The following is a 24,701-nucleotide window of genomic DNA, read 5'->3' on the forward strand; positions in this document are numbered from 1 at the left end:
GATGCGATAAAATCCGACAAACGCTCGACGGGCAAACTTTCGTCAATTTAGACTTATCAAAAAAAAAAATCAAGGTTACTATTTTTTTTTTCTTCTATTGTTGTACCGAGCAGAGGACATTTCCTCTGAAATCTTGGGGGTTTAGCATATATCTCGTCAAGTTTCGATGAGGACAGCGGGTCATTTCGCTTCTAGGTGAGGGAAAAAGACACTGGTCTGTTTTCCAGTTTACCATACTGTTTGTGCTTCTCTGAGAAGGAGGAGTCTTTTCATATCGGGAAAAAATATGAGCCCATAAGTCTTATAAAAGAGGGCGGAAGCAAATAGTAATTCTATGCTTTCTATGACTACGTCCAAGTGTTAGTTTTGGCGTATCGACCTTCATGCCACACCACTTCTTCGCAATTCTTTTTTGTATAGTTAGTATTTCCATGGCAAAAGCACCTATGTGAAATCCAGTTAAATCAATAAAATTGGAAAAGAGTGAATTAAGAATAAGATTGTGTTTGGATATTTTTAATTTTATTCTAAAGCATGCAAAATTGGGAACACGGATAAATTAAGCTTCGAATTTCGGAGGACTGGGAATCCAGGAATAACAAAATTCGACAAAAACAAATTTTTTTGAAAAAAACAAAGCTAAAAAAAAGAACACCCTCCGATTTTTACGAAAAATGAAGTCCGAAAGCGCAAGAATCCCAGATGGAATAGGGATGCGCACCTGGTCGGACGGGTAGGCGTTGTAGCGGTGCTCGTACAGCCACATCCTGAGGATCTTGACCGACTCCTTGGGCAGGTTTCCCCGCCTCTTGCGGGGCGACAGGTCCCCCAGCGAGGCGGCCGCGCCACGAGGGTACGGCAGCGTCCCCTCGTCCGCCGAGCACAGCTGCAGCTTGAGCCGGTCGCGACCTGCAAGGGGACGACGCGCGCTCAGAACCTCGCCACCTTTCGTCTTAGAACCCCAGGTTCGACTGGGTCGACGAACCTTCGAACTTTTAGGACGCTTCGACAAAATTCGCCCTCCGCGGACACGCTTCAAGGATGTTCAGGGTACGTTTGCTGCACATGCTCCGAACATTTCTACAGACTGTTTTCCAGCGGAGCTGTAAAGGGCTAGTTTCCCCAGGATCGTGTCCGTCAGCAAAAAAATGATGACACAAAACTCTGGACAGCTACCGCCATCTATGAGCGACGGCGGCAACCTTTCGAGCCTTTCCACTTTGACTTGCCGACTCGCGGCTGGCCATTACTTCATTCCCACATAGCACAGCTTCGCTGGTCTTCCTTCTTCCCCAAAGTGGAAAGGCTGAAAGTTTTTTTTGTGTGATCAATGTGACCGTCATACGAAGAAGACGCCACTGACTGCGGGCTGTCTTTCCCATGGTGGATTTGCAGCGTGAGGGCGGCGTAATACAGTCCGACGTCTTTCTTGCGCGACGGCCACCGTACAAAGGGTGTCTGCAGACCGGCTGGAAGCATACACGAAGCAAACACGATTCGAACATGGGTCAGGCGCGGATTACTCTCTCCTGCTGCGCGGGCGATGTCGGGGCTGCTTTAATGTTAACATCGATGATCCGTATCTCCTTGTGCCGGTGGCTTTTAGACGATGTGTCGACGACGTGGCCGTCTTGTACTTCGTTTCGGCTGAATTACGGACGCAGCCAAGGCTAGGAACTGATGGAACCGACGAAGTAGCGTCAAAAGCGCCAGTCACGGGTGCCTTTTCGGTTTTTGATCAGTTCGGCGATGAAAAAAACACGTAGAGAAACACGACGGACGCCACGATGGAGCGCTTTTCACGCTGTCCGGTTGGTCCCATCAGCGTCGGCTGCGTCCCTGCTAAACGGGAGGTCGGGATGGGGCAATAGTTCTCCAAAGTCTGATTGTGGTTTATTTTTTTTCTGGTGTTTTATTATCCTTGAGTTTTTATATTTTACGTATAAAAATAACAAGGACGGGTCATTACCTCGAAATCAGCTAAATACTTCTTAAAAAATGTCCCGGCAACCCAGAACAGCATAACTTATAGCCATATTGGCGCGCGCATTTTTTTTTTTTTTTTTTAATTGTGAAGTTGTTTGTTATCACATTTACGTTCGGAAGGAGGCCCAACCGTCTCCTCACCGTCGCGGTCTTCCGTAGCTTCATTTCTGGCGGATAATTATTAGCGAGAAATTATTTTTCCCTCCGTGAAAGAGCGTCGCTACGCATCCATGGTAGCATTCGAACACGCTTAGCTCTGTATCTAATTTTGGGTCATCGTCGCAGCTCGTAGAGAATTAATTTTTGTTCTTAATATTGTCCTATCACGACTACGTTTGACATATATATGCTTTATAATATTTACAATTGAACTATTGAAGTTTGGTTAGAATGCATTATATTTTATATTTACGAAACAACTTAAGAAACTTGTGCTAGCCCTTTGAAAATGGCGTTTTTGCGGTTTACAATTATTGTTAAATAAAATATTTCTCGCACGCGATGTTTTTCTTCTTTCTTACCCCGACGATTACGCGCTTCAATTTGCCGACCATCTTGATAAAATAACAGTTTAGTTAATTTCACTAGGCTATCTTTAGTGTTTGCCATGCCCCAGGTGTGCACAAGAACGTGATTTTTTTTTTTTTTTTTTGCAAATAGATAACATACATAATATAAAGAAACAAGCTATCTCAAAACTAACTCCAGATTTGTAAAAAAAGAGATCCAGCACTATAAACTGCGAAAATGTTCATTCAAATATCATAACTAATAAAAAAAAAATCTTTTTCTTCCGTGTCTTTTTTTTAATTTGAAACGAATTATAGTAACGCATTGTAATTGATTCGGTTTACGGTTTGCGCTTGCACGCGCTGACACAGAGAGTACCTGCTTAAAGGAACATAGCCTTTGGAATTCGGTTAATATGCATGGCAAATTCAGGCAACTGAAAACGCAAGCAAGGCTGGAGTTTCCGTTTGTATTCGAGGTTATTTGTTTCACTCCTTTGCTATGTTCTTTTTTTTTTTTTTTTTGTGCCTTTCCCGCGCATTAGCGATGATTTACACAACAACGTGAGGTCTTGCGTAACTGCGTTACGGTTATATCACGATGCGACTGCCAGTAATCACAGCAACCAAGCCGCGCAGCGCTCGTCTATCCCGGCGTTAAAAAAAAAAAAAAAGCACTGTCGAAAACAATTCGCTCGCGTTTGTGGATTCTCCATAATAATCTATAGTTTCCTGTGTCCACAAAGAGCACTAAGTCTAAAAAAATGGTACATTTTCATAGGAATACAGCGTGAACGAAATTGATTAAACGCAGTTTAAAGCGACCGAATAAATCGGTTTCTTAACTTGTCGCACTAGGATTGACTACAGAGACGCCTGAAGTTGGTGGAAGGTTGCACTAAAATTGTGGAAAGAAGGGCTCACCCGAGTAAATAAAAAAAAAAATATATGTTTTTCCTATACTTCCTATGTACACTAAAATATATTATGTGTCACTGTGAAATGAAGCAAAGACTAGGTGAGCTAACTGTATTTTCTTTCCATTTGACAAATTTTTCAATCGTAGTGAACGCCGGAATAGCTCACAACGATTTTCTCATGCTTTCGAGACAAAAGGCTTAGCGATAATTTTTTCCATGGACAATACCACCTTTTTTATTTTCTTCCTTCTGAGTCCCGAGGTTTCATGTATTCATATTCTCAATTAATGAACGCGCCAGCTTCGAGCACCTCCGTAGTAAATCCCGGCGTGATAAGCAACCGATTTATGCGGTCAGTTAAAACTGCGTTTAACCGATTTGGCCCACGCTGTAGTATTGACCGTTCCATTAGGTTCATAGCAGATTGCAAAAGAGAAAAAAAAAAATGCACTCCCCCTCTCACCCCGCGTGTCGTCCGATCTGCCGAGTGGGCTGTAGCTAGCGTCCGGCTGACGTGCAAACTCTGTTTAAAATCGCGTCATTTTGGAACTTTCAAGCGCAGATGCGCAGATTGTGGTATACTAGTTGTCGTGTAATATTATGCTAGATAAAAAGAGTCACAGGGTCCAATTACGCTGTTACCAGGGTGCAAATTAAAAAAATAAAAAGGGAAAACTGTGTCAGAATGGCCGGTCTCTTTGGCGAAAAGTAAATCCGGTTGCTGTACCTTCTTTACTATACAAAAGTTCGTACTGGTGTAGGCCTTTAGCGATCATGAGTGGATGTCTGAAATAATAAATAAAAACGTGCTCTCCTGCCGCAATACAGGCAGTAGTTGAGGGTAGTACTGCCGGCTGACTCAACCGCTATTTAAGTAACGGAAAAAAGATATGCTAGTTTATCATTTAGCAAAATAGAACAACAGAGAGCTATAGGCTGATTTTGGACTAGCCACAACTATTCTAAGAACGGGAACCACTTCACAACGCCAGCCACGAGCGAGAGTTCAATGTTCCGTACAGCCCGCCGATAGAACCCAAAGATGGAGAATGGCAACCTCCCGGTTCGTCGTCTGCTAGCGGAGTCGGGCGCGTGCCCTCTCCCTCGTTTTTTGCCCCGCCGAACCCGCTGAACTTCCCGGATGTGTGGAGAGGGCGCTGCGGTCGAACAAAATGGTGCCACCCAGAGAGCGCTGAATGGAATGGTCTATAGCCACTAATAGAGGAGCCACTGCCAGGATGAGAACAAAAGTGCTTCGATTGTCCCGCCTCCAGCGGGAGCTTACCACCTTCGATGACCCTTCGGCGTCCCGTAAGCTTCGAGTGTGCACGCGCAGCAAAAACACGGAAAAGGAAACGAGCCCGTGTTGGAGGCGCTAAAAAAAAAAGACGCCTTTTCGCCCTTTCGTTTCACCTTATGTTGTACCGCAGCGAAGGCTGGAAGCGCGCCGCCGAGATATGAGGGTAGCTCGCGTTGATAGCCTTTCCTGCGGTACACCATCAGGTGAAATAGAGTAGAAAGCGCAGCACGTATCTTATGATGAAGAGTGCAGAAAGACGTCAATCAGTCGAGAAAAGCTGGCGTCTGAAGCGGATTCGACGAAACAATGGACGTGCGTCTAATTCATAGACGGGGATGCGCTTCTCTACTAAAGCACGTCTCTCGAATCGATCCATAAAAGTGCGGCTTGTCTCGACTCTCTGAACGAGCACGAACCTTCTGTAGTAAATAACAGCGAAATAATGGCGTTCGAGAACAATCCCACGCGCAGTGCACGGTTGGGGCCCGTGCTACACCGAGTTTCCACTTCCAAAAAAGCGCGCGTTTGCGGCGGCAGCGGCTGTTTCGTCGCGACGTCGTCAGGAGGCGCGAGGCGCAGTAGCGACGTTTATCGCCGAGGTTACGAGATATTTATAGTGCTGTCACTTCGGCGCCCACGGGCGAAGCTGGCAGCGCAGCGGGGGTCGCAGTTTCCGCCTAGGCAGGATCTTGATTTCGCACATAATAGCGAACTCGATTGATCGCCAACGAGTTAAGACGTAAGTATCGACGAAAGTGATAGCTCGCGATGTTCGTCGTTAACGGCGTGAGTAATCTTTGTAAACTGTTGGATTGTTTTCTCACGTTGGTCTCGGTGTGTCGACTGTTCCAGAAGGTTCTTAAAGAAAAAAAAAAAAAAAGAGTAAGAGGTGAATTGTAGACTGTTTTATCGCGTAAATCTGAATATCACGTTCGTTTTAGTTGTTTTTTTCCCCGAAGAATTAAACGCGAGAAAACACGAAAAACCACCGACCAGTCGCCACGTGATAAATGACGTTTCGGCCGCCAAGCGCGTGTCACTCGTGTGGGCAGCGCGTGCAATTGCCACCATGCCAGCTATATTCCGCCGCCGTGACACCAGTCGTGACGTCCTTTTCTGACCTTTTTTGAAAATAGCGAGAGTGCGCTGGCATTGCTTTGATAGGCGCTGAAGATGCGCCAGAGCGGAAATTCCAAATATTCCTTTTATGACGTAGCGTTCCGAGAAGGAGGGGTTTCGCCGGTAGGTTGAAAAGTATTTTCTGGAGACGGCCGTGCACCTCGCCATATTTGTGATCCTGGAGGTCGAATGAAGACGATCTTAATAGAAAAAATCGTGAAATCGATCTTAATAGAAAATCAGAAAAATCGTTTTCGTATTTTTCGAAAATTCGAAAAATACGAAAACGTCGAAGGGACAGAAAATAGACGGGACGACGTCTCAGCTGAGTTTGAGAAGTCGTCCTGTCTATTTTCTGTCCCTTCTACGTTTTGATGTTTCTTCTCTACCCCAGTCTCGGGTTAATTCAACATGGTTAACGATCTTAATATTTTTTTCTCAAATAAAGAACCGCTTTCAACTTCCCTGTAATATGAAGCACCGATGTCCCAGTGAATGTGGCGTAAGCTCGCGTAACATAACGCAACGTAAGCGAACGGCGCAGCGTCGACGAGCCTTCAAGGTCAGCGGCACTCTCACTTCATTACATTGTACCATTATGATTTCCACAAAATGGAACCGCATCTCTTTTAAATGAAACCAAAGTACAAGTTGCATTTTGCAGGTGCCCACGCCTATGACTCAGGCTATTAAGATGCATTTTTCTTATTGTTATTTGCAGAGGAGAGCCGCTGCCACCTCAGAAAAGCAACCACGTGAGAATGAATGTATGCAGGACGAGGACGCTTACTCGTTTATTCAACTACCTCCAATGACCCCCCAAAACAGCTTTGAACAGACGAATGTCGGCTGTGATCTACTGTTTGTAAGTTTCCCGGGAATGCAACCAAATATGCGCCGATAATCTGAGAGAAGGAGGCGCGAGATCCCGCGGAGACGTCAGAACGTCGCGCTCTGATTGGAGGGATTAGGGGGTAGACCTAAAGCTGGCTGCCTCTGTCTCCACTCCACTCGTCCAACGCGTTCGAGGGCGAAATCCAAACGCCGGACGCCGGCGTTACGGCGTTCGACGACTGCAGTGACGACCAGGGGGTAGACCAGGTGGATACCTGGCCTACCCCCTAATGGCCAGGGGTCTCAAACACGCGGCCCACGGGCCGCATGCGGCCCGCGACTCGCTGGGACGCGGCCCGCGGGCCACCGGCTACGAGTCCCGGTTCCCGTGTCTCGAGCGCCGGAAATGGCATGCGCCAGAGTGATCACATCTCCCCGATTCATTTTCGCTCAAAAAGTAGCTCTGCTTTCTTAACGTATTCCCATATAGTTTATATACTTTCCTATCTTCATTTACCCCTTGTCTCGCTTTTTTTTTTTTTTTTGAGGGGGGGGGAAGAAAAAAAAAAAGAAGGAACCCATTTTTTTTTTTTTTTTAATATATAACAATTTTGTTACTCTGCAAGCGCGAGCTCTTCGTTGAAGGATGCATCCCGGCTGCGCAAACTCTCGATCAGCGGGAGCAACTGCCAAGGATAAAGTTACGATTTCCGGATTCTTGTCTTCAAAAAAATATTGCCATTAAAAGGTGCGTTTGTTCTGAGGTTCAGAGTGTCGAAATAAGAATCGTCAGGAGAACAAGAATTGTCAAATCGACTCATTTTCTTTTTTTTTTTTTTGACATGTGTTAAGGCGAGGTAATTACGGAGTGAACTGAGCAACGGGAACGACGGTGTATTTGCCCCCTTCTTCTTTTAAAAATTCCAGCACATCGATCGCCCGGTCCGGTGTCATTTCAGTTCTTGTTATCGCATTAGGGCAGGGCCTAAAGTAGTCATACAGACGAATCAAATCAACAGACGCTACTTGCAAAACTGTGAGATAACGAAAGGCATAGCGCACGCCTCCACGTTTCATTGAAAGCTTTTAAATACCCCCCCCCCTCCCCCCCCCCCCCCCCCCCCCCCCTTTGCGGGGTCTAACATCGGCCCTCGACCTTTCCGGTGTTTGCTATCTGGCCCCCACACTCATGTGAGTTTGAGACCACTGCGGCCTAATGATTCGAATTCGAGTTCGACGTTCCGACATCCCCGTGTCCTTCCATCCCTCAGTTTCTCGGCACCTTTTCCTACTCTCGAATAACATAAAACGTTCGAGGACTGGACACATTATTATTTTCCGAGCCTTTTAAATGCGGATGACGCTTCGTCGTACCCCGTCATTTTGCGCGTGTGACCAGCGGCGGTCACCACGAAGGTTTTCTGGTTTGGCTTCTCATTCTCTCTGCATCGACACGAGTGCGGACACAGGGGGCGGCAATGTGAGCCATAGACTCCTCTATACTGACAAAGCCTGGCAGATCGCCATAAGACGCGGCCGCCGATATTGAAAAGGTAGAGCGGCAGACAACGGATGAAAGGAGAGCCAGGTGACGGGCGCCCCGCCGCGGCGAGACGCCGAAAAACATTTCTCCCGAGCGATCCGCTCGTGCTCCTGGCGTTCCTAGCGCTACGGCTTCTCTTCTCGTCAAATTTAAAAACCATGTTTCGAGCCCTCGCCCCTGCAGAAGCTGTGCGCTGAATACCAGAAATGCTCTCCGCTACCAGATCCTCGCGCTCTAAATCTGCGACCGGGCACTCTATGGCTCCGTCGTCGAACTGCCTGGCTTTGTGAGTATAGAGGAGGCTGCCTGAGCAGGGGTACAGCCGCGCTCGGGACGGGCCGGCTAAAAAGCCACCAGGGGGTAAACTTTTAAGCGCGGCCGCACCGGCGCGACATCGCAGAAGAGACAGCCCGCAGACACTGGCTGCGACCTGTTTCTTCCTTCTATAACGGTCACATCGCTGGCACGAGACATTTCTTTGTTACAAGCATTCAAGCGTATAATGCATAACGTGCTCTGAACTGTCTTAAGGTCAGTCCGCGTATAATTTGTACGTAAGCAGCGACCACTGCGCGTTTTGTATCATGTGCCGCGGCTTTAGACGAAGACGTTGGAATGGTGCGCCACACTTCATTTTATCGGAACGTGGCAGTGTGTTACGCAGCGAAGCGTGCCGGAGCCCTTCCATGCGGCCTTTCACCCCTTTCGGATAGCATTAGTGTGATAGCAGCTGCCGACGCCCGCGCGTTGTGATGGCGCTTCGAGAAAGTCACAAGAAAGGGCATGAAAACGGAGGGAAGTCATTAACGCCTCTTTAACCAAGGTGAGCAAAAGAAAAAGGAAACTTGTTCGGGTAATCTTTGTTTTCTTTTTATGCATCAAATGAGGAAACCAGTGTAGCAAAGGAAAGACCTTGAAACAAACTTTTGATTAAAAGATTTGATCAACAAAAAACAGAACAGATACACGAGCCATTCGTTAAAGGCCCAAGGTTCAATCGTATTTCGCTGGTTTATTTTGTATATGGTAACTCGCGCGTGAATTCAGCTCACGAAAACATAAAATTGAAATGACCGCTCGCTGCTTTAGCCTGTCTATGCGTTGAACTTTGACTCGCTCTTAATTTTGTTCAGCTCGTAAAAAAAATGTTCCAAACGAATTGTCGGATAATTCGACATTAAAAGTGAGCACACTGCGCGACAGTGTAAGATTAGCCACCTCATAGGTACTACGCATTGTGCGCAGTATTAAAAAGAATCCAATTGGACCGCCTATATATGGGGCAAGTCGAGTACACCAGCAGTTTTGATGACACTCTTGCAGTTGTAAGCGAAAAACGAAAATGGCAGCGGCCTTTATATCAAAAGGTCACAATGCACGGAATGCAATACTTATGGAGCGGTCGTTTCGATTTCTTTAGAAGACATTAGTTGATCGGTGGCCGAGTGGGTTAGCGCACACCAGCTCGGAGCACGTGGAGCGAAAGCTCGCTTCGCTGAACCCAGGGTTCCTGGGCTCCATCTCCGGGGCCCGTTTCGATCCGGACGAGCATCGTACCGGCGTGCGGCCGTGTATCCCGACCGCGTGCTGAAGGTCAAACACCCCGAGCTAGCCAACACTCGGCTCTGACGTCGCACCCCATCGGTGGCGCTGTTGTCGCCACTGCGCATGCGCAGAAGCTCAACCTCACGCGAATCTGGTTCCTGCGCTTGCGCAGTGCCCACACCCGATGTAAGAAAATGCCCCCTTATTTGTATACAGTGTGTTGGTCTGAGAGGCGAGTCGCTCGTTGCGGCAGACTATACAAACTATATAACAGACTGTATAAACATTCACGCAAAAGGTGTTCCTTTTTTTTGTGTAGAAGACATTGATTGTCACGTAACGTTTTCGCATCTAGTCGTGGTGTCAGGCGACGCAGTGACGTCACGTGGCGTCAGGGTGTCACCTGAGTTCAGGTACCATGGGGTAGGCGCAACCGCACGGACGGACACAATTCTGGGAGTAGCGAATTCGTAATAAAGCGTTCAATGCTTTAAAAGGAAGAAACTACGATGACTCGTACGTGCTAAGGGGCGGTGCCACGATATTCATTTGGAATGTTTTCAGCTTACGCGAGCTCGCTCAACCCCGCCTAGAAGACAGGGCCGTCGTGCTGCCATCATCTGCGTCTCCAGCGGTGGCCAACGCAGGACACAGATTGGAACCGAATGCATGCGCTCGGCTTCGATTCCAGTTTGAGCCGAACGGTGACGCAACCGTCTCGCCCAATCAGTGATCAGCGTTGGCGTTCGCTGATGAAGACATCTCCATCACCACAGCGGTTTTCCTAAACAGGAGCTGTTGGCTCACTGCACTAGTCGGACCCAAGGGTATACACTGACCGAGAAATATCTTGGTTGCGGTGTAATTTCAAAAATAAAGGTGAGCGGTTTTTCGCAGCAGAGCTGTTAAAGGCTGCTTTCCCCAGTTTAGTGTCCGTGGACAAATAAATCTGGACACAGCTATCTGGACAGCTACCGCCATCTAATAGCGACGGCGGCAACCAGACAGTCGGCTTGCCAGTTGTCTGGTTGCCGCCACTTCTCATAGATGGCGGCGCATAGTACAGCTCCGCTGCTCTTGAAAAGGCTGATTTTTTTTTTTTCATTTTCTCCTGCAAGTAAAAAAAGAAAAACGCTGCTCGTTTTTTTTTTTTAATTTTTTCATCTATCATTGCACGAAGAATAAAATTAACGCGTGTTTTGTAGGTTCTTCGCGGTGAGAAGCTCGGCAGAGGCGTTTCTGATCTCCCCACTATGGGTAGTGCACGTGCTACCCACGCGGTTATGTTTCGATTTTCGTACAGCATAGAAGCTCGGCCTTGCACGTGCGCGCACCAGCGGAGGATGTTCGAGTGTCCTCACTCTGGGTTACCAAAAAATTCCACCAGGCGGCGACACCCAAACTTCTCGCCGCGAATAACCCTCACAGGTTCCTTCGAAAGGCTGGTTCACACCAGCCCAGTTTTCTTACGTTTCCTTACGTTCCAAGTCAGCAAAACATTCGTGTGTCTCGATTGTAGCGTGCCAGGCTACCTTTTCGAACGGGTAGCCGCGCTTGTTACGAAGCGCAGATGTTCCGATGACTTGTACTTGAGCGTTCGTAATGAAACACAGTGCTACCTCATACGGCGACACCTCACTCTGCGGGCTCTAAGCCTCCTGGAAGACCATAAATCGGAACGATGTGCGGCCAATTTTTCTATTCGAAAAGAAATCGGAGATCGAACACACCGAGCTTATCTCCGGCGATGGGAGGAACGTTGCTCCGACAGCCAGGACGACCTCTGACCGATGAAAACGCCACATTTCCTCTGTATTGCAAAATGCGTCTGTAGATGATGAAAGCAAATAAGAGTAGTCGAACAATGTGATTTTTTCGCCGAAGAGGGAACATAATACCGCAATAATCGTTTAAAAAACAACGCACTGTTCTTTTGTTTTTTTTGTTTAGCGGTAGTGATGTGTCCGGCCGTCAGCTCTGGAGCACTCGAGCGCGAGCTCGCTGGGTTCAATGGTAGTCCGGGCTGTAGAGGGCAACGAGCCGCGCGCCTTCGAGATATCCCTCCGCGGTTCCTCCGGTCGAAGTGCTGCAGGATCCTTCGCCTGCTATTGGCTGACAGTGGTCCTGGTTTCGGAACATGCTTCTCCCATCGACGCAGATGACCTCGTGGTGTTGCGATCTTTGATTGCTTTTTAAGAGGAAAATCGGCCGTGGATCGTCATGATTTAGGCATTTCTATAGGATGCTTAGAGCCAGCAAAGCGAGTTATCCTCATTCTTAGGCGATTTCAAAAACTTCCTCAGGGCACCTTTAAGGCGAAAAAAACACACAGAAAAAAAAAAAAAAAACGTTGAGAGGCTTTTTTAACTTTTTGCTCTCTTACGTAACGGTGGAATTATATATATATATATATATATATATATATATATATATATATATATATATATATATATATATATATATATATATATATATAAAGGCAAGCTTTCTTTGTATTAGCGCCAGTTTCCGCACCCCAAGTCATGGACGTCCCAGTCCCTAGCGCCAATATGTTTCGGTGGCGACCTCTTGCGAATTCCCGACGTGACGTCACTACCAGGATTTTCCTCGCCGTCACGTCATGAGTCGTGATCCAGGCTACTTCCCATCAGTCGCGAACGACGAGTTCGCGACAAGTGCATCAAAGGCACAGTAGAAGCTTGGAATTACGGCATCCTCCAACCGCCATCGTCAACGTGTTACAACGTCACACATCATACAGGAGACGCGGCGTTCTCGACAAGCATTTATGAGAGAATTCCCAGCGCCTCAAGCATCTTCGCTTCCATCGATCATGCGTGTAGGCGCTCTTTCTTACGACAGAACCGCCACAGCCGGGCTCGTACAAACGAAACCAGTCATCCGTGGTTCGAAAGCCGCGTGCCAAGCTCATTTCAACCTACGTGGCATTTGAATCTGTCTGCAGTCTGTCCTTTGTACGATGTGTACAAGCAGCGGGGCCGCAGCTCTAGTTGGCCCGTGTCCCTGCCTTCCACAAAGCTACACGAAACTCGGGGAGCGAGGTTAGACGCGCCATGGGGCTCTGCGTAGAATCTACGACAACAGGCAAGGATAAAAACAAAAAGGTATCTCGAAGAAAACAGCAAACGCAGCGTGTGTCAGTAGGTTTTTCTGTCGGCTACAAAGCTTGCGCAGACGAGACATCGTCACGCGCGGTAGACTTTCAGTGAGGACGTCCACTGGCACTAGAAACATCGACGATGGGCTCTAAAAACACCTTCTACAAAAAAAGAAAAAAAGAAAATTTGCCATGCGTTGTAGTAATTGTTTTCGGATGTGCATTTTTCTGAATTAGCGAGAAAGAGTCATAATGTCTAAAGCTGATGTAGTTATTGTTTTATGTGTTTACTTGAAAGTCGGCCCATACGAGCGCCTGGAGTCTCCGCCGTGCATGAGAAATGTAGCCAGTGCAGAGCCACTGCTAGCCTCGGGTCTTCAGCGCGAATCACGCGGTAGTGAAACACAACCACACGCCAGTACCATGATCATCCAGATCGAAACGGGCAAGGGTGGGAGTGGAGCGACTGAACCCAAGATGCCTGGCGAAAAACCTTTAAAAAAAAGAAAAAAAAAAAAAAGAAAAGCTTGATAAGGTTTAGTACTATATGTTTGATTGATACTTTTTTTTTCTTGCGAAAAAAAGGGGCACGACGCACTTGTTAAGTAGATCAAGCGCTCTCTATCCGGAACCGAACGTTTGAGTGAGCTATGAGGAGGCCAGAACCGCAGTTTGAGCACCGTATACGGACGAAGAACCGCGAGAAACTTAGTTCGCTGTGCAAACCAACGCTTGCGCAGATTGTATGTTCTTCTGTTTTCCAAACAGATGAAAGCGTCTATACAATGCACCGTTGTGGGGAAAAGTAAACAACGAGGATGGCGCAAGTTGACATTGTGGGTTTCACCGCGCACACCTATTTTATGTAGTCGATTTTCTTTGCCCGCGTGTGTATTCCAGCGCACGAACCGGCGTATTACAAGGCGCGCAGACAGAACCGACTCGGCGTTGTCAAAATCGCAAACAAGAATTGCAACGGCACAGGTGGGCCCGACAGTCACGTGACTGGGGGGAAATTGCTCTCTAGATGCCTTTGTGCGCTTCGTACATCGTATACTTTTTTTTCTCCTTCCCTCTTTCTCTTTCCTCATCAGCCGTCGACAGCGGGAGCGAAGTCTCGGCAGCAGAGCCCCATAGCGCCGTCAGCAACACATCCCCGTTAGCGAGGTTGGCGTCTGCCACGTTATGGAGTCTGTCAGGCACGACCTATTAGCGGCGAGATGTTTCGGTGGCGCCCTCGTTCGGTTACTTTTCGTGACGTCATTACCTTGCGAACAAGAAACTCGATGGTGCTTGTAATGGGCATTCTGGAAGACTGAAATCATAGCGGTCTCAAAGCAACTCTGCCAACACCGTCAAAATTGAATTTCTTACATTTCTCTTATTTCCGTCGATGAGACATCCTTTGCTGACGTCATAGTCAGCATTCGGCCAATTGTGGTGGGTCGACCACAGCGACACTTTCGATCGCTCACGTCGCCAATAGCGACGCTCGCTTCGGATCACTTTCGAGCACGAACGAGGCATCGGATACATCTAAAGTCCCTAGATTCCCGCTTCCCGTTCCTTACAAGTAGCGACAGCCATTTTTTTCCGAACGCGCGAGACAGGTATACCACGAGCGAGTGCTCCGCCTCCCATTTGTTTTCAACAGCAGCTCTTTTCGGTACAGCATAGCCTCCTGTATACTCACAAAGCCTGCCAGTTCGACGACGGAGCCATACAGCGCCCGGTCACAGACTTGGAGCGCGAGGATCTGGTAGTACAGAGCACTTCTCGGGGAATCTGGTATTCAGGACAAAGCTTTTGCAGCGGCGAGGATCCGAGACATGGTTTTCACACCCGAGGAAATAACAAGCGGTAGCGCGAGGAACGCGAGGAGTACGAGTGGACATTCCATCGCTCGGGAAAAGTGTGGTTCGGCGTCTCGCCGCAGTGGGGCGCCCGTCACCTGGCTCTTCTCTCATCCGTTGTTCTGCCGCTCTACCTTTTCACTTTCGGCGGCCGCGTCTCGCGGCGATCTGCCAGGCTTCGTCAGTAAAGAGAAGGCTATGGATCAGTGTAGTAGAAGTGGTGGGACCGGAGTGGCTCGCCTGCGCAAGACACCATAGAAATGGCGAGTCTTTCGATTGTATATACAATCTCTTGGAAGTGAGCATTATTGGCGACGTGCGCGACCGAAAGCGTCGCTGTGGTATGCCTTCCACGATTGGCTGAACGCTGACTATGACGTCGGAAAGAGGATTTATCATCGACGGATATAAGAGGAATGAAAAAACTTTAATTTCGACGGTGTTGGCAGTGTTCCTTTGAGAGCGCAATGATTTCAAGCTTCCACCATGCTATTTAGAAACACCATCGAACTTGTTCTTTGCAAGGTAATGACGCCACAACGGGGAACCATAGGAGGGCGCCACCAAAACATCTCGCCGCTAATACCAGTTATAGCCTCGGCAGCTTGTTGGCGTTTTGTTTCGCGCACACCACCGTATAGTATTTTCGCATCGACCGCAAGGGAGCGTAATTTTAGAAGGTTTCTATAGGGGATCGGCACTCCATTCCCCGGTTTGAATCTGGACGCCGCCATTTTGTTGCTTCGTGCAGAGAGGGCGCCATTGGGGAATCGGTACGATTCAATAATATGCGACTTCCCGAGCGTAAGATACGGCGTTCGGAAGCTCAAGGAATATCGCCGTGCTCAATTGAGGTCTAGCTAACATTTCTAATGCACAAAATTTTTTTTTCCAGATAATACTTGCTGTAACGGGCAAAGACTATTTTTAAGTAAGATGGTCGGAGTGTACTTACTCTGAGGTATATAGCCGATCTAGCGGCTGCTGCACCATACCTCATCTCGCTACTTGGGAAATTAGCGCATCGAGGCGCCTCGGACATGTGAAGGAGCAAACGAGATCTTAAGAACTGCGGGTTTGTTTGTCGCGATAATAATCTCCCGACCCTCTGGTTTGGCACGAGAAAACAACAGAGCCTTCGAGGAAGCTGTGTTGTTTGTTTGTTTATCGAGGGTGTCAAAAGAAAAGAACGCCCAGAGATTGTGTAAGCCTTGGTTCTGGGGCAAGCCGCTAATCTCGAGAATTGAAAAAAAAAAATATATATATATATACATAATAAAAAGATCGGAGGGAATATTTGTAAATCCAGGGATCTCTAGTTACGCAGACTGCTATTTCTTGCAGCAGGCCACATCGAAGAGCGGTGTCGAGAGTGTAGTAGATCTATACCAGGGGTGGCCAAGCTGCGGCTCGCGGCTCCCACGCCTAACCCCCCCCCCCCCCCCCCCCCACACACACACACACATCCCCGCCTCCCTCCCGGTCACAAGAGCACTTCCCCAAAAAGAGAAATGGAACGCGATTTTAAATCGAAAGACAGGTTGCGGTCGGGTAGTCGTGCGCTACTGGCACTGCTACCTTACGTACAGTCGGACTGCTTTTGACTCGAATAGATTGCAAGTAGTCCGAGTTTCGTTTATTTCTCTAGACAAAAATGTGCCTCCCCCCCCCCCCCCCCCCCCCCCCCCCTTTCCCCACCCGCGGCTCTTAGGCCGGGTCAGCCTGGCCACACCTGATCTATACGGTGCCCGGAAAGAGTTTTTTCGCCTGTTGTGTCATCGCCTTATCCCGCGCATGCATCCAACGTGGTTCCGAAATGGCAACATATGACGTCAAACGGGCCGGCGTGTACCGCTGTCAGATGTCGCGATCCTGGCGGTTGGTTCTACAACTTCTGGCAAAAAGTACGAACGAACGCGGATGTCGCTGCCGTCGCGGAGTCCCGGCTCGTGGCCGCCGAAGCTTCTGTGGACGGTCAAGATGCAGAGCGACCTGCGGCGAACCAGGCGTGTGCCACATTCACCACCACTGCGGTGACGAAATAATAAATTTCCCCCGCAGGCAATGTGCATCCACAACGTTCCGCCGGTTCGGCCGCCTCTGTCCGACGGGCCGATGTGTAAAGCGCTGGATATCCTGACCTATCCGAGTAACTACACCGTTTGATCGTGCCGCGGGCGTTCCTCTTGGATGCCGGCGACGCGCCGCAATTTTTGGCTCATGGCGCGTCCTGGATGAAGACGCGCGCGCTCCTATTGGTCTGCCGTGGCTGCCGGTGACGCGCCGCCGTTTGAGAGCACGCTCCCATGGGTCTACCGTATACAACGTTACTAAAACACTCAGTTGGGAAACTCGCCGTCGAAACCTGTGCCGCTGGCGTCCACAGAGACCGAGCTAAATACGACAACAGCGCCACTCTTTATCATTTGTCTGTACTGTGGTCACCTTGAGCTTTTAGAAAGCATGTTTTTGCGTAAAAACAAACGAAAAAGACTCTTTTTGTATGAAATTTTTTGGAGTTTAGTACAAAATGAAGGGCGCGTGATGTTTTTATAATCTTTAATTTGCAACGTTTTGCAAACTAACATGCCTCAGCGGTCCTTTCAGGTAGCGCGTCCCGACCTAGGTGCATTTTAACTTCGATATTAATTCGCGGTGCGTCCGCTGGGGAGACGGGGGTGGTACTCCTGTAACCTCTTCCGCTGAATCTGTTTCGGCGCTAAAATGGCCGATTAAAGCCAAAATAGAAGTAAAGTGCAGTTTCTCGAGTGGCCGCTGCGGGAGAAATGGCGGCGTTGTGTTCGCCTTTAGCTCGGTTCTGGTGGACAGATTGGGGCCACTTTTTCAGAGCAGTCTCTATGGCAGTTTCCCAACTGAGTGGTTCTAGTAACGTTGACCGTATAGATGCCCGCGCCGCCGCGACAAACTAGATTATCGGCGACGCTACGCCATTTTTGACTCAAGTGCGTCCCAGCATGCACCGGCCTGGCGGTACTTGTTTCGAAAATCCATCCAGGGCTTGAGGCTGATGGCGTAGCGAGCGCCACCGAGCGGACGTACGCGCCACCGGAAAGGCACCGGGCGGAAATCGAGGGACAACCTTGACGCGGCGGTCAAGGCGGTGAAGCGGCAGGACTTCGACGCAACAAAACGGGCGAAGAGGACCAGCGGCAACGCCCCCAAACGGGTGACTTAGGCCCGGTCAGCGAAAGCTCTGCAGGCACTCAATAAAGTTTTTACCCACCAACAACCCACAACTCCGCGTCCCTGACGGCGCTCCAGGCACCAGGGTAGAACGCCGCAAAAACGTGTCGCAATGAGAAGGATAACGGTCCATTGCATCAGAACGTAATCATATCACTTCCGTTCTGCGCGATTTGCGAATTTTTTTAATTTAATTTCAAGGAAACTAGCAGAGAGGTACATATTCACTGCGTCAAAAAAGGCCGTCAGCCCGAACTGTCAAACATGCTACACACACTCGAAACAATACAATACCCTCTAATCTATAAAATACTGTTTTACGCCATCGAGCGAGTGGCACTTTAGAAAACGGTGAACAAAATGGATGGAGCCTCGATGGTCGGTGGCACGGTTGCATGGACTCAGCCCGACGCCCAGCAGCTAACGGCACGGCTATTTTTATGTAAAACAAGGGGCTCCCACATATGTGTGCTGTACGACTCTAACAGCTCACTAATCGTTTTAACCATCTTAAGACTATCCAACGAGACCGAAGGTTGGCAGGATTGGTTGATCGTCTTACATGGTGAGCGGAATTCGACAAAGGACGAGAAATAACACGAGCAGCGCTGACTATCAACTGAAGCTTCCTTTTCTCTCCTTCGGTTCATTTTCCTGGTTCGCTGGAAAATAAACCTTCAGCCGATAGTCAGCGCTGCTCTTCTTGTATCTTGTCCTTTGTCAAACTGCGACGTTCCCCCCCCTGTAAGACTGGCATCATTCACAATGAGTTGAACATCTCACCTTTTGAGAATTACCTCTTTCCTTCTTCAATTGTGCCCGATGCCTAAGCTAACCTCGGCGCCTTTCAATCATCGCTCTGTCTACCTTCGTAAGCAGACATCTTGGACAAGAGGTCTAGCGACGTCTTCCGAAGTTCGTTGACTGGCGGAAGAGCGCCCATAATAATGAATGGCTGGATGGATGAATGGATGTATAGGGCTGAACCCTTTTCCTCGGGCGGCGACTGGAGCCACCTTGCCTCTGCTTGTAATTTCTACAGTTAGCCTCCACCTAAAATACGAAGCTTTAAGGTTAAGCATTCTAATAGTCATCATTCCATAAACTACGATTCGTATACGAAAGTGCCTTTGGCACTTCCGTTATACGTCCACGTGCCCGTTTATTACTAAAAATTGCAGCATAACCAGATTGAGTAGTCAAGACCCCATATTGCTGCCAAATTTACGCGAGGTATACGTGAGGTTTTCGGTCGGTCGATTAGTTATCGCGCATGCCCGCTATATTGCGCGGAAGGGCAAAATAGACAGCATACCTCGACATTGTCCGGCACCACGCCGTCCCTCTAACTTGGGCCATGGGTGATCTCATCAAAGCGGCTCCGTCCCCGCGCCGCAGGCCATTTTAGAGCATAGCGAAGGCATCTCGTCTTTGGATTGTCTCGGGCGTATGTTTAGACGCCGGAAGCTAGTAAAGGTGTCTGGTATATCTGCTGTAGCTGAGGAATTTAGCCAGCGCCGTGCGCATGGCACGAAGCTCGTCCGGATCGAGACGTCTTTCACCGCGTTATAATAGGGACTTTTAGTATAGAACTCCGATAACGATGTCCGATGCCCCGTCGAAGCCTTTGCGCACGCATCATATGGTCATAGGCTATCATTACCGGGAGACCGGAACGATCTACGAAAACTCCCTGTGGGCGAGGTGTCGCGGCAGATCCAGTGTGTTTCACGGTAGACGCCGTGGCCCGCTAAATATACGTTTTAAATAGGGAGTTGTAGTAGATCGTTTTTCTCTTCCGCTACGGTACCCGTGAAGAAAACGCCGCAGCTGCGCATGCGCGCCGCCAGCCTTGTCTGCATAGTTCAAGGTCTTGCGGCGGATTACGGGGCGCTATTCGGGTGGTTAGCGGGCTGCGGAGACGGTCTACTGCAACTCCCTATTGTATCCGCTACATTTAGCGGCAATTTAGTGTCACGTGACGACACGGTGCAATGTAATGTCATGGCGCCATCTGACGTGACGGTACAACGTTAACGCCGTCCGCTAAAATTAAAAAAAAAAAACGGCATTGTAATCGTACGGGGAAATAAAAAAAGTTTTTAGAGTCTCGGCTGTCGCCGCGGTACATTAGCGGGACACAGTGAAAGAACCGAAGAAGTTCGTACGGGCGCGAAAAAAAGCGACCGGTCCGACAATTCCCTCGCGCGGTGCACGTCGCGTTTTCTCGCCGACGTTTGACTCGCGTTCGTTTCTCTTATTTCCTCTCTTGGCCGAGCGAACAAATGCGGGGCCCATTTTGCGGGCCGCTCGGAGGATCGCGCTGTAGCGACGAGTCGCACGACTGCAGCTGTAATCTGTGCAGGCCCGGCAGGCATGCGGCAGCAGCGGCCGCCCGTTTGTGCATTGTGCGGAGGGCTCCCACAGCTGCGGGAACAAGCTGTCAGCGACGACGAGGCCCCCACGCTGTCAGCCCATAGAGCTGTTGGCGGGACACGGCGCCGCCGCTCCCGAGCGCGCGCCACTGGAACGAGGCTCGCATTGCCTGCAACTATACGCCTATCAGCGACTATAGACTACGTTTAATAAGAACGATACGTGTAATGCCTCCCCTGGGGACGTCCACCGACAGCGTAGTCACCAAGGAGGTGAGAAGCCCGGGGAGGAGCTTCGGGTGTCCGTACCCTCGCCAACGCTTTGGCGTCTCCTGCACCTCGAGCGCGCAGGCGACGCCGAAGCACGACGGAAAGCATGCACCCCCCCCCCCCCCCCCCTTTTTTTTTTTGGCGGCGAAGACGTGACTTTTACGAGCGCCTGCCCGAATTTGCAGCAAAAAGCTCCCGCTGCCTGGCGGCGAAATTGTGAAACGGGGCAACTTGGAAGGAAATGCAGAACGTCGGAGTGGCGCATGGAAGGCTAGACCGTGGCCGGGTTTTCGCGCGACAAGAGAGGCCAGTTCGCTACGGTCGGGAATTCGGCCATTTTGGGTGTCGGCCGCCTGACTGGCCTAGTGCCGCCGGCCGAGCTCGCTCCGAGGCCGCCTTCGCTGGGACAACGACGATTACCGAAACACAACGACAAAAAAACATCCCGAGCGAAAGGAAATGCTGCTCTTGTTTGTGTTCCTCTCGCAGCCGTGGGGCAGGGAGTGTTGGTTAGAGGAGGAGGAGGAAGGCGAAGCAAACGCTCGACTTCCCGTAAACAAACCCAATAACGCGTCCTGGGATAACGCGCCTGTTCCGATAGGGCTCTTAAAGGAAACAATGTGCCCGAAACTCTCGTAGCGGCCGTTCGTCGTACGTTCAATAAACACTTCTTTCCACGAAATTAGTTTTGACTGGCAGTGATATCTGATTGGTCCAGGTCATTATGAAGAACCTTTTGGAGCAGTTAAAAATTCGATTAAAGGAGAAAAAAAAACTTTTGAAGCATAAGCTTACATTTCATTTTCCTTCTTACCACCGCAAATAGTATGGTAGGGTTCGTATGTTGGCCTGTCGAACTGAAAGACAATGTCGGCTTTGCCTTCGAACTTTTGTGAAACCTTCTGTTAGTACCAGTTGCCCGGCTAGTTTGATTCTATCTAACACAGAACACGCTGCTTAATTGTGCGTAAAACCAGAAGAAAAAAAAAAGAAACAGGGCAATAATGGTTCGATTGATCAAAGACAATATATAAACAGCGGTACAGAGTCATTTTTACAACAAGATCAAGGATAAAGCAAATAGTATATTCCACTGAAATAATATTAAAATATAATAATTCAGTGCACCGATCCTTATGTTCTCGTCGAGTTCTAAAGGTTCTAATAAAACTGCAAGTATTAAATCAGATACAAAAAACTTTTTTTTACATTTTATTATCGACATCAATAACATTTTATCTGTAGAACTTATAATAACAAAAATCGTCATGTGCATGATAGAAATTAAAGCCTTCTTAAAAACATTCCTGCCGAATCCATTAAGGTTGTCTCCAAGCTTAATCCGAAACTCCAAATGATTTAGTTTGTGTACTCTGTTGAATGTGCCATCTAACAGATATGAAGCAATATGAAGGTTCGAGTTCTAAAGGTTCTAAACGTGAGAGTTGACACACAAAATACATTTATAGAACAGTCCATACAAATCGTTTACCAATACTCAATTATCCTCGCTAAACCTAGAATTTGAAAAAAAAAAAGATATCGTCAGAGCACTGCAGGACATTTTGTATTATAGCAACAGCTTTATTCACAAATCGCAATTCGCGTCCTGCTCTGGAAGGGTGCTTTTCCCTTAGCGCGCGGGTGCACTGCGGCAAAACAAGATACGCAAAACCGATGTTCGTTTCGCGGTTGTCGCTTCAGCGCAGTACACTAGTGCGCGATGAGAAGCACACTCAACGAAGCCAGCTAACCTGCGAGCACAGACCACGCGCAATGAAAAATATTGCCTAACTTCCGAGCACTGTCACTCAAAGAGACGAAATCAAATGGTGCAGTATTTGACGCTATAATCGAAAGTTCCGAAAATTCCCACAAGCCTGCCGCAATATTCTGGGCGTGTGCCTCAGCTATTACATTTTAAGTATTTTAAGCGATATTGACTTTCGGCGCAATGTTAGAGTGAATCCCTCAAATTTCGGCCAAATGTCGCAGGATGTGGGAGGGTAAGCACTTTGGCGTGGTTCACCGCAAATGGCGCAGCAATCACATCACTGAAGTAAGCGACTTGACGCATTCTCAACCCACTCTTAACTGGAGGGCGAATTGGCGAACGTAGCGCTCGGCGAAATTATGCAAAAAAGCTCCATTTGTCTTTTACGTTCATTCTTTCATTTAGGTGTATACCCTCGGTAGGAGAACGGTGCTTTAAAGGACAGGAAGCATACACGAACCCCCTCCCCTATTTGCGCGCCTTTTTATAGCCTGACCACGGTATTTAATTTTCGCGCTCCTAGTTTCCTATGACGCATTTAAATAAGAGAGAGAGCAAGTATGGTCTACCATCGTTCGTACCATGCCGTGCCAGAATATGTATCTTTAATGTTAGCTTCCACCCCCGTGCATGGGATGAGCAATGTGCGTGAACGCGAATACATCCGGTTCGTAAAACCTCGTCTCAAAAGACAACCTCCGTCATTCGCTCGTGTAAAACGAGCCCACTTATTGGATTGCGTATGGATGCGCGCACCGTCTCCCACTCCACAGAAGACAGCCGATGCTCGTATAGAGCGCCAGTGTAGTCTATATTTGGTCACGCTTTGAGTGAGCTCGCGTCCTAACGGACATGTCGTGAATCTTGAGTGGCGATGCATCAGAAATGATCCCGACTCGCCGTGCGTCCATCGTGGGCGGAGCCTCTCAATCGCTGATTGTTTCGAGCACGCGACTTCACGCGATCAATCGTGGATCACGTTCTCCGACACCTTCCCGCAGAAATCGAATAATGCGCTGGAGAATATTGTGTTCACTGTAAAGTAATTTATCGCGCAAGAAAGCTCCAACATGGATGAACATGTCAGCATTGAAAATCACGAGCTAATGGTTGCACTCGTTGTTTTCCTTTTTCTTTTTTTTTTGTGAAATTGTGAGGTTGAATGCTCTAGAAGGACCTCGTTTTCGCGATTACTTAAATTTTGTGGATTTCGTGACTTGGAAACATATTGCGAAAAATTGGTCACGTGAGTATATCCCCGGGGGGGATCGGTGGCCGAGTGGGCTGAAGCGCACACCCAGCTCGACGCGCGTGGAGCGAAAGCTCGCGCTGCAGAACCCAGGGATCCTGGGTTCGAGCCCCACCCCTGCCCGTTTCGATCTGGATGAGCATCGTACCGGCGTGCGGTCGTGTATCACTACTGCGTGGTGCACGTTAAAGACCCCAGGCTACCGGTTGTACTGCACTGGCTAAATTGCTCATCTACAGTGTAAACCAGTGTCGCCCCTACTGGCAGACCAACCTTACGCTGTATAAATCACTCAAACGTCCAATTTGACTTTGATTTTGAGTATATCCCCGAAAGGTGACGGATACATAGCATATGATTGCGCATCGCAAAAATGCTCTGCCCGCCCGAAACAAGCGCTAAGCGAAGTTGGCGTAAGATTAGGCCGACGAAATTAAGGTCGTTTAGAACATAAGACTACCTCATAAAACACTTCTCGTCCCCATTACAGTCACTGTAGATATATTCCGTGACTCTATAGATAGATATAGCAATTAAGCTAGTTTGTTCACAAATCTGTTCAGGCTCTCTCATTCGAGCACACCAAGCTCAACAGACCAGATTGCCATATAGTTCATCCAGAATAGCGCGTGGTCCGAGTTGTGGTCTATTAGGGAGTTGTAGTAGATCGTTTCTCTCCTCCGCTACGTTATCCCCGAAGAAAACGCCGCACCTGCGCATGCGCGCCGCCAGCTTTCTCTGCATAGCTCAAGGTCTTGTGGCGGATTACGGAGCGCTATCCGGGTGCTTAGCGGGCTGCGGAAACGCTCTACTACAATTCCCTATTATCTTTCGGAAGCAAGCATGAACCGAAAAACCTCGGCGTGCAGAAATGTCTTTTTTTTTTTTTTTTTTCCAGAGAAATAGGAGGGGGCTAAAGCCCCAAAAGCTTTCGTCCTGACTCCTGGCTACGCCACTGCTGCGAGGCCATATGTCAGCGTCAAGCGCCTTCCGCGCGGAGAGCCACCTTGCCTGCCAGACAGAGACCCAGACAGTCGACCAAAAATTTCGTCCAGCCCGGGCTTTCCCATTGCACCTCCGTGGAGCCCCCAGAATCGGGCCC

General features: G+C 48.7%; 1 protein-coding gene across 1 annotated transcript in view; it reads right to left on the bottom strand.

The window, feature by feature from the left end:
* LOC8051654 (homeobox protein TGIF1) overlaps positions 1 to 24,701 on the bottom strand; it is a 126,440-nt gene that overhangs the window by 14,056 nt on the left and 87,683 nt on the right. Inside the window, exon 2 of the mRNA XM_002433608.5 lies at positions 722 to 909. Coding sequence (XP_002433653.2) covers positions 722 to 909 — 188 coding nt within the window. The remainder of the gene's footprint in view (positions 1 to 721; positions 910 to 24,701) is intronic.

The sequence above is a fragment of the Ixodes scapularis genome, unplaced genomic scaffold, assembly GCF_016920785.2.
Source record: "Ixodes scapularis isolate PalLabHiFi unplaced genomic scaffold, ASM1692078v2 PGA_scaffold8__174_contigs__length_109621045, whole genome shotgun sequence".
NCBI lineage: Eukaryota > Metazoa > Arthropoda > Arachnida > Ixodida > Ixodidae > Ixodes > Ixodes scapularis.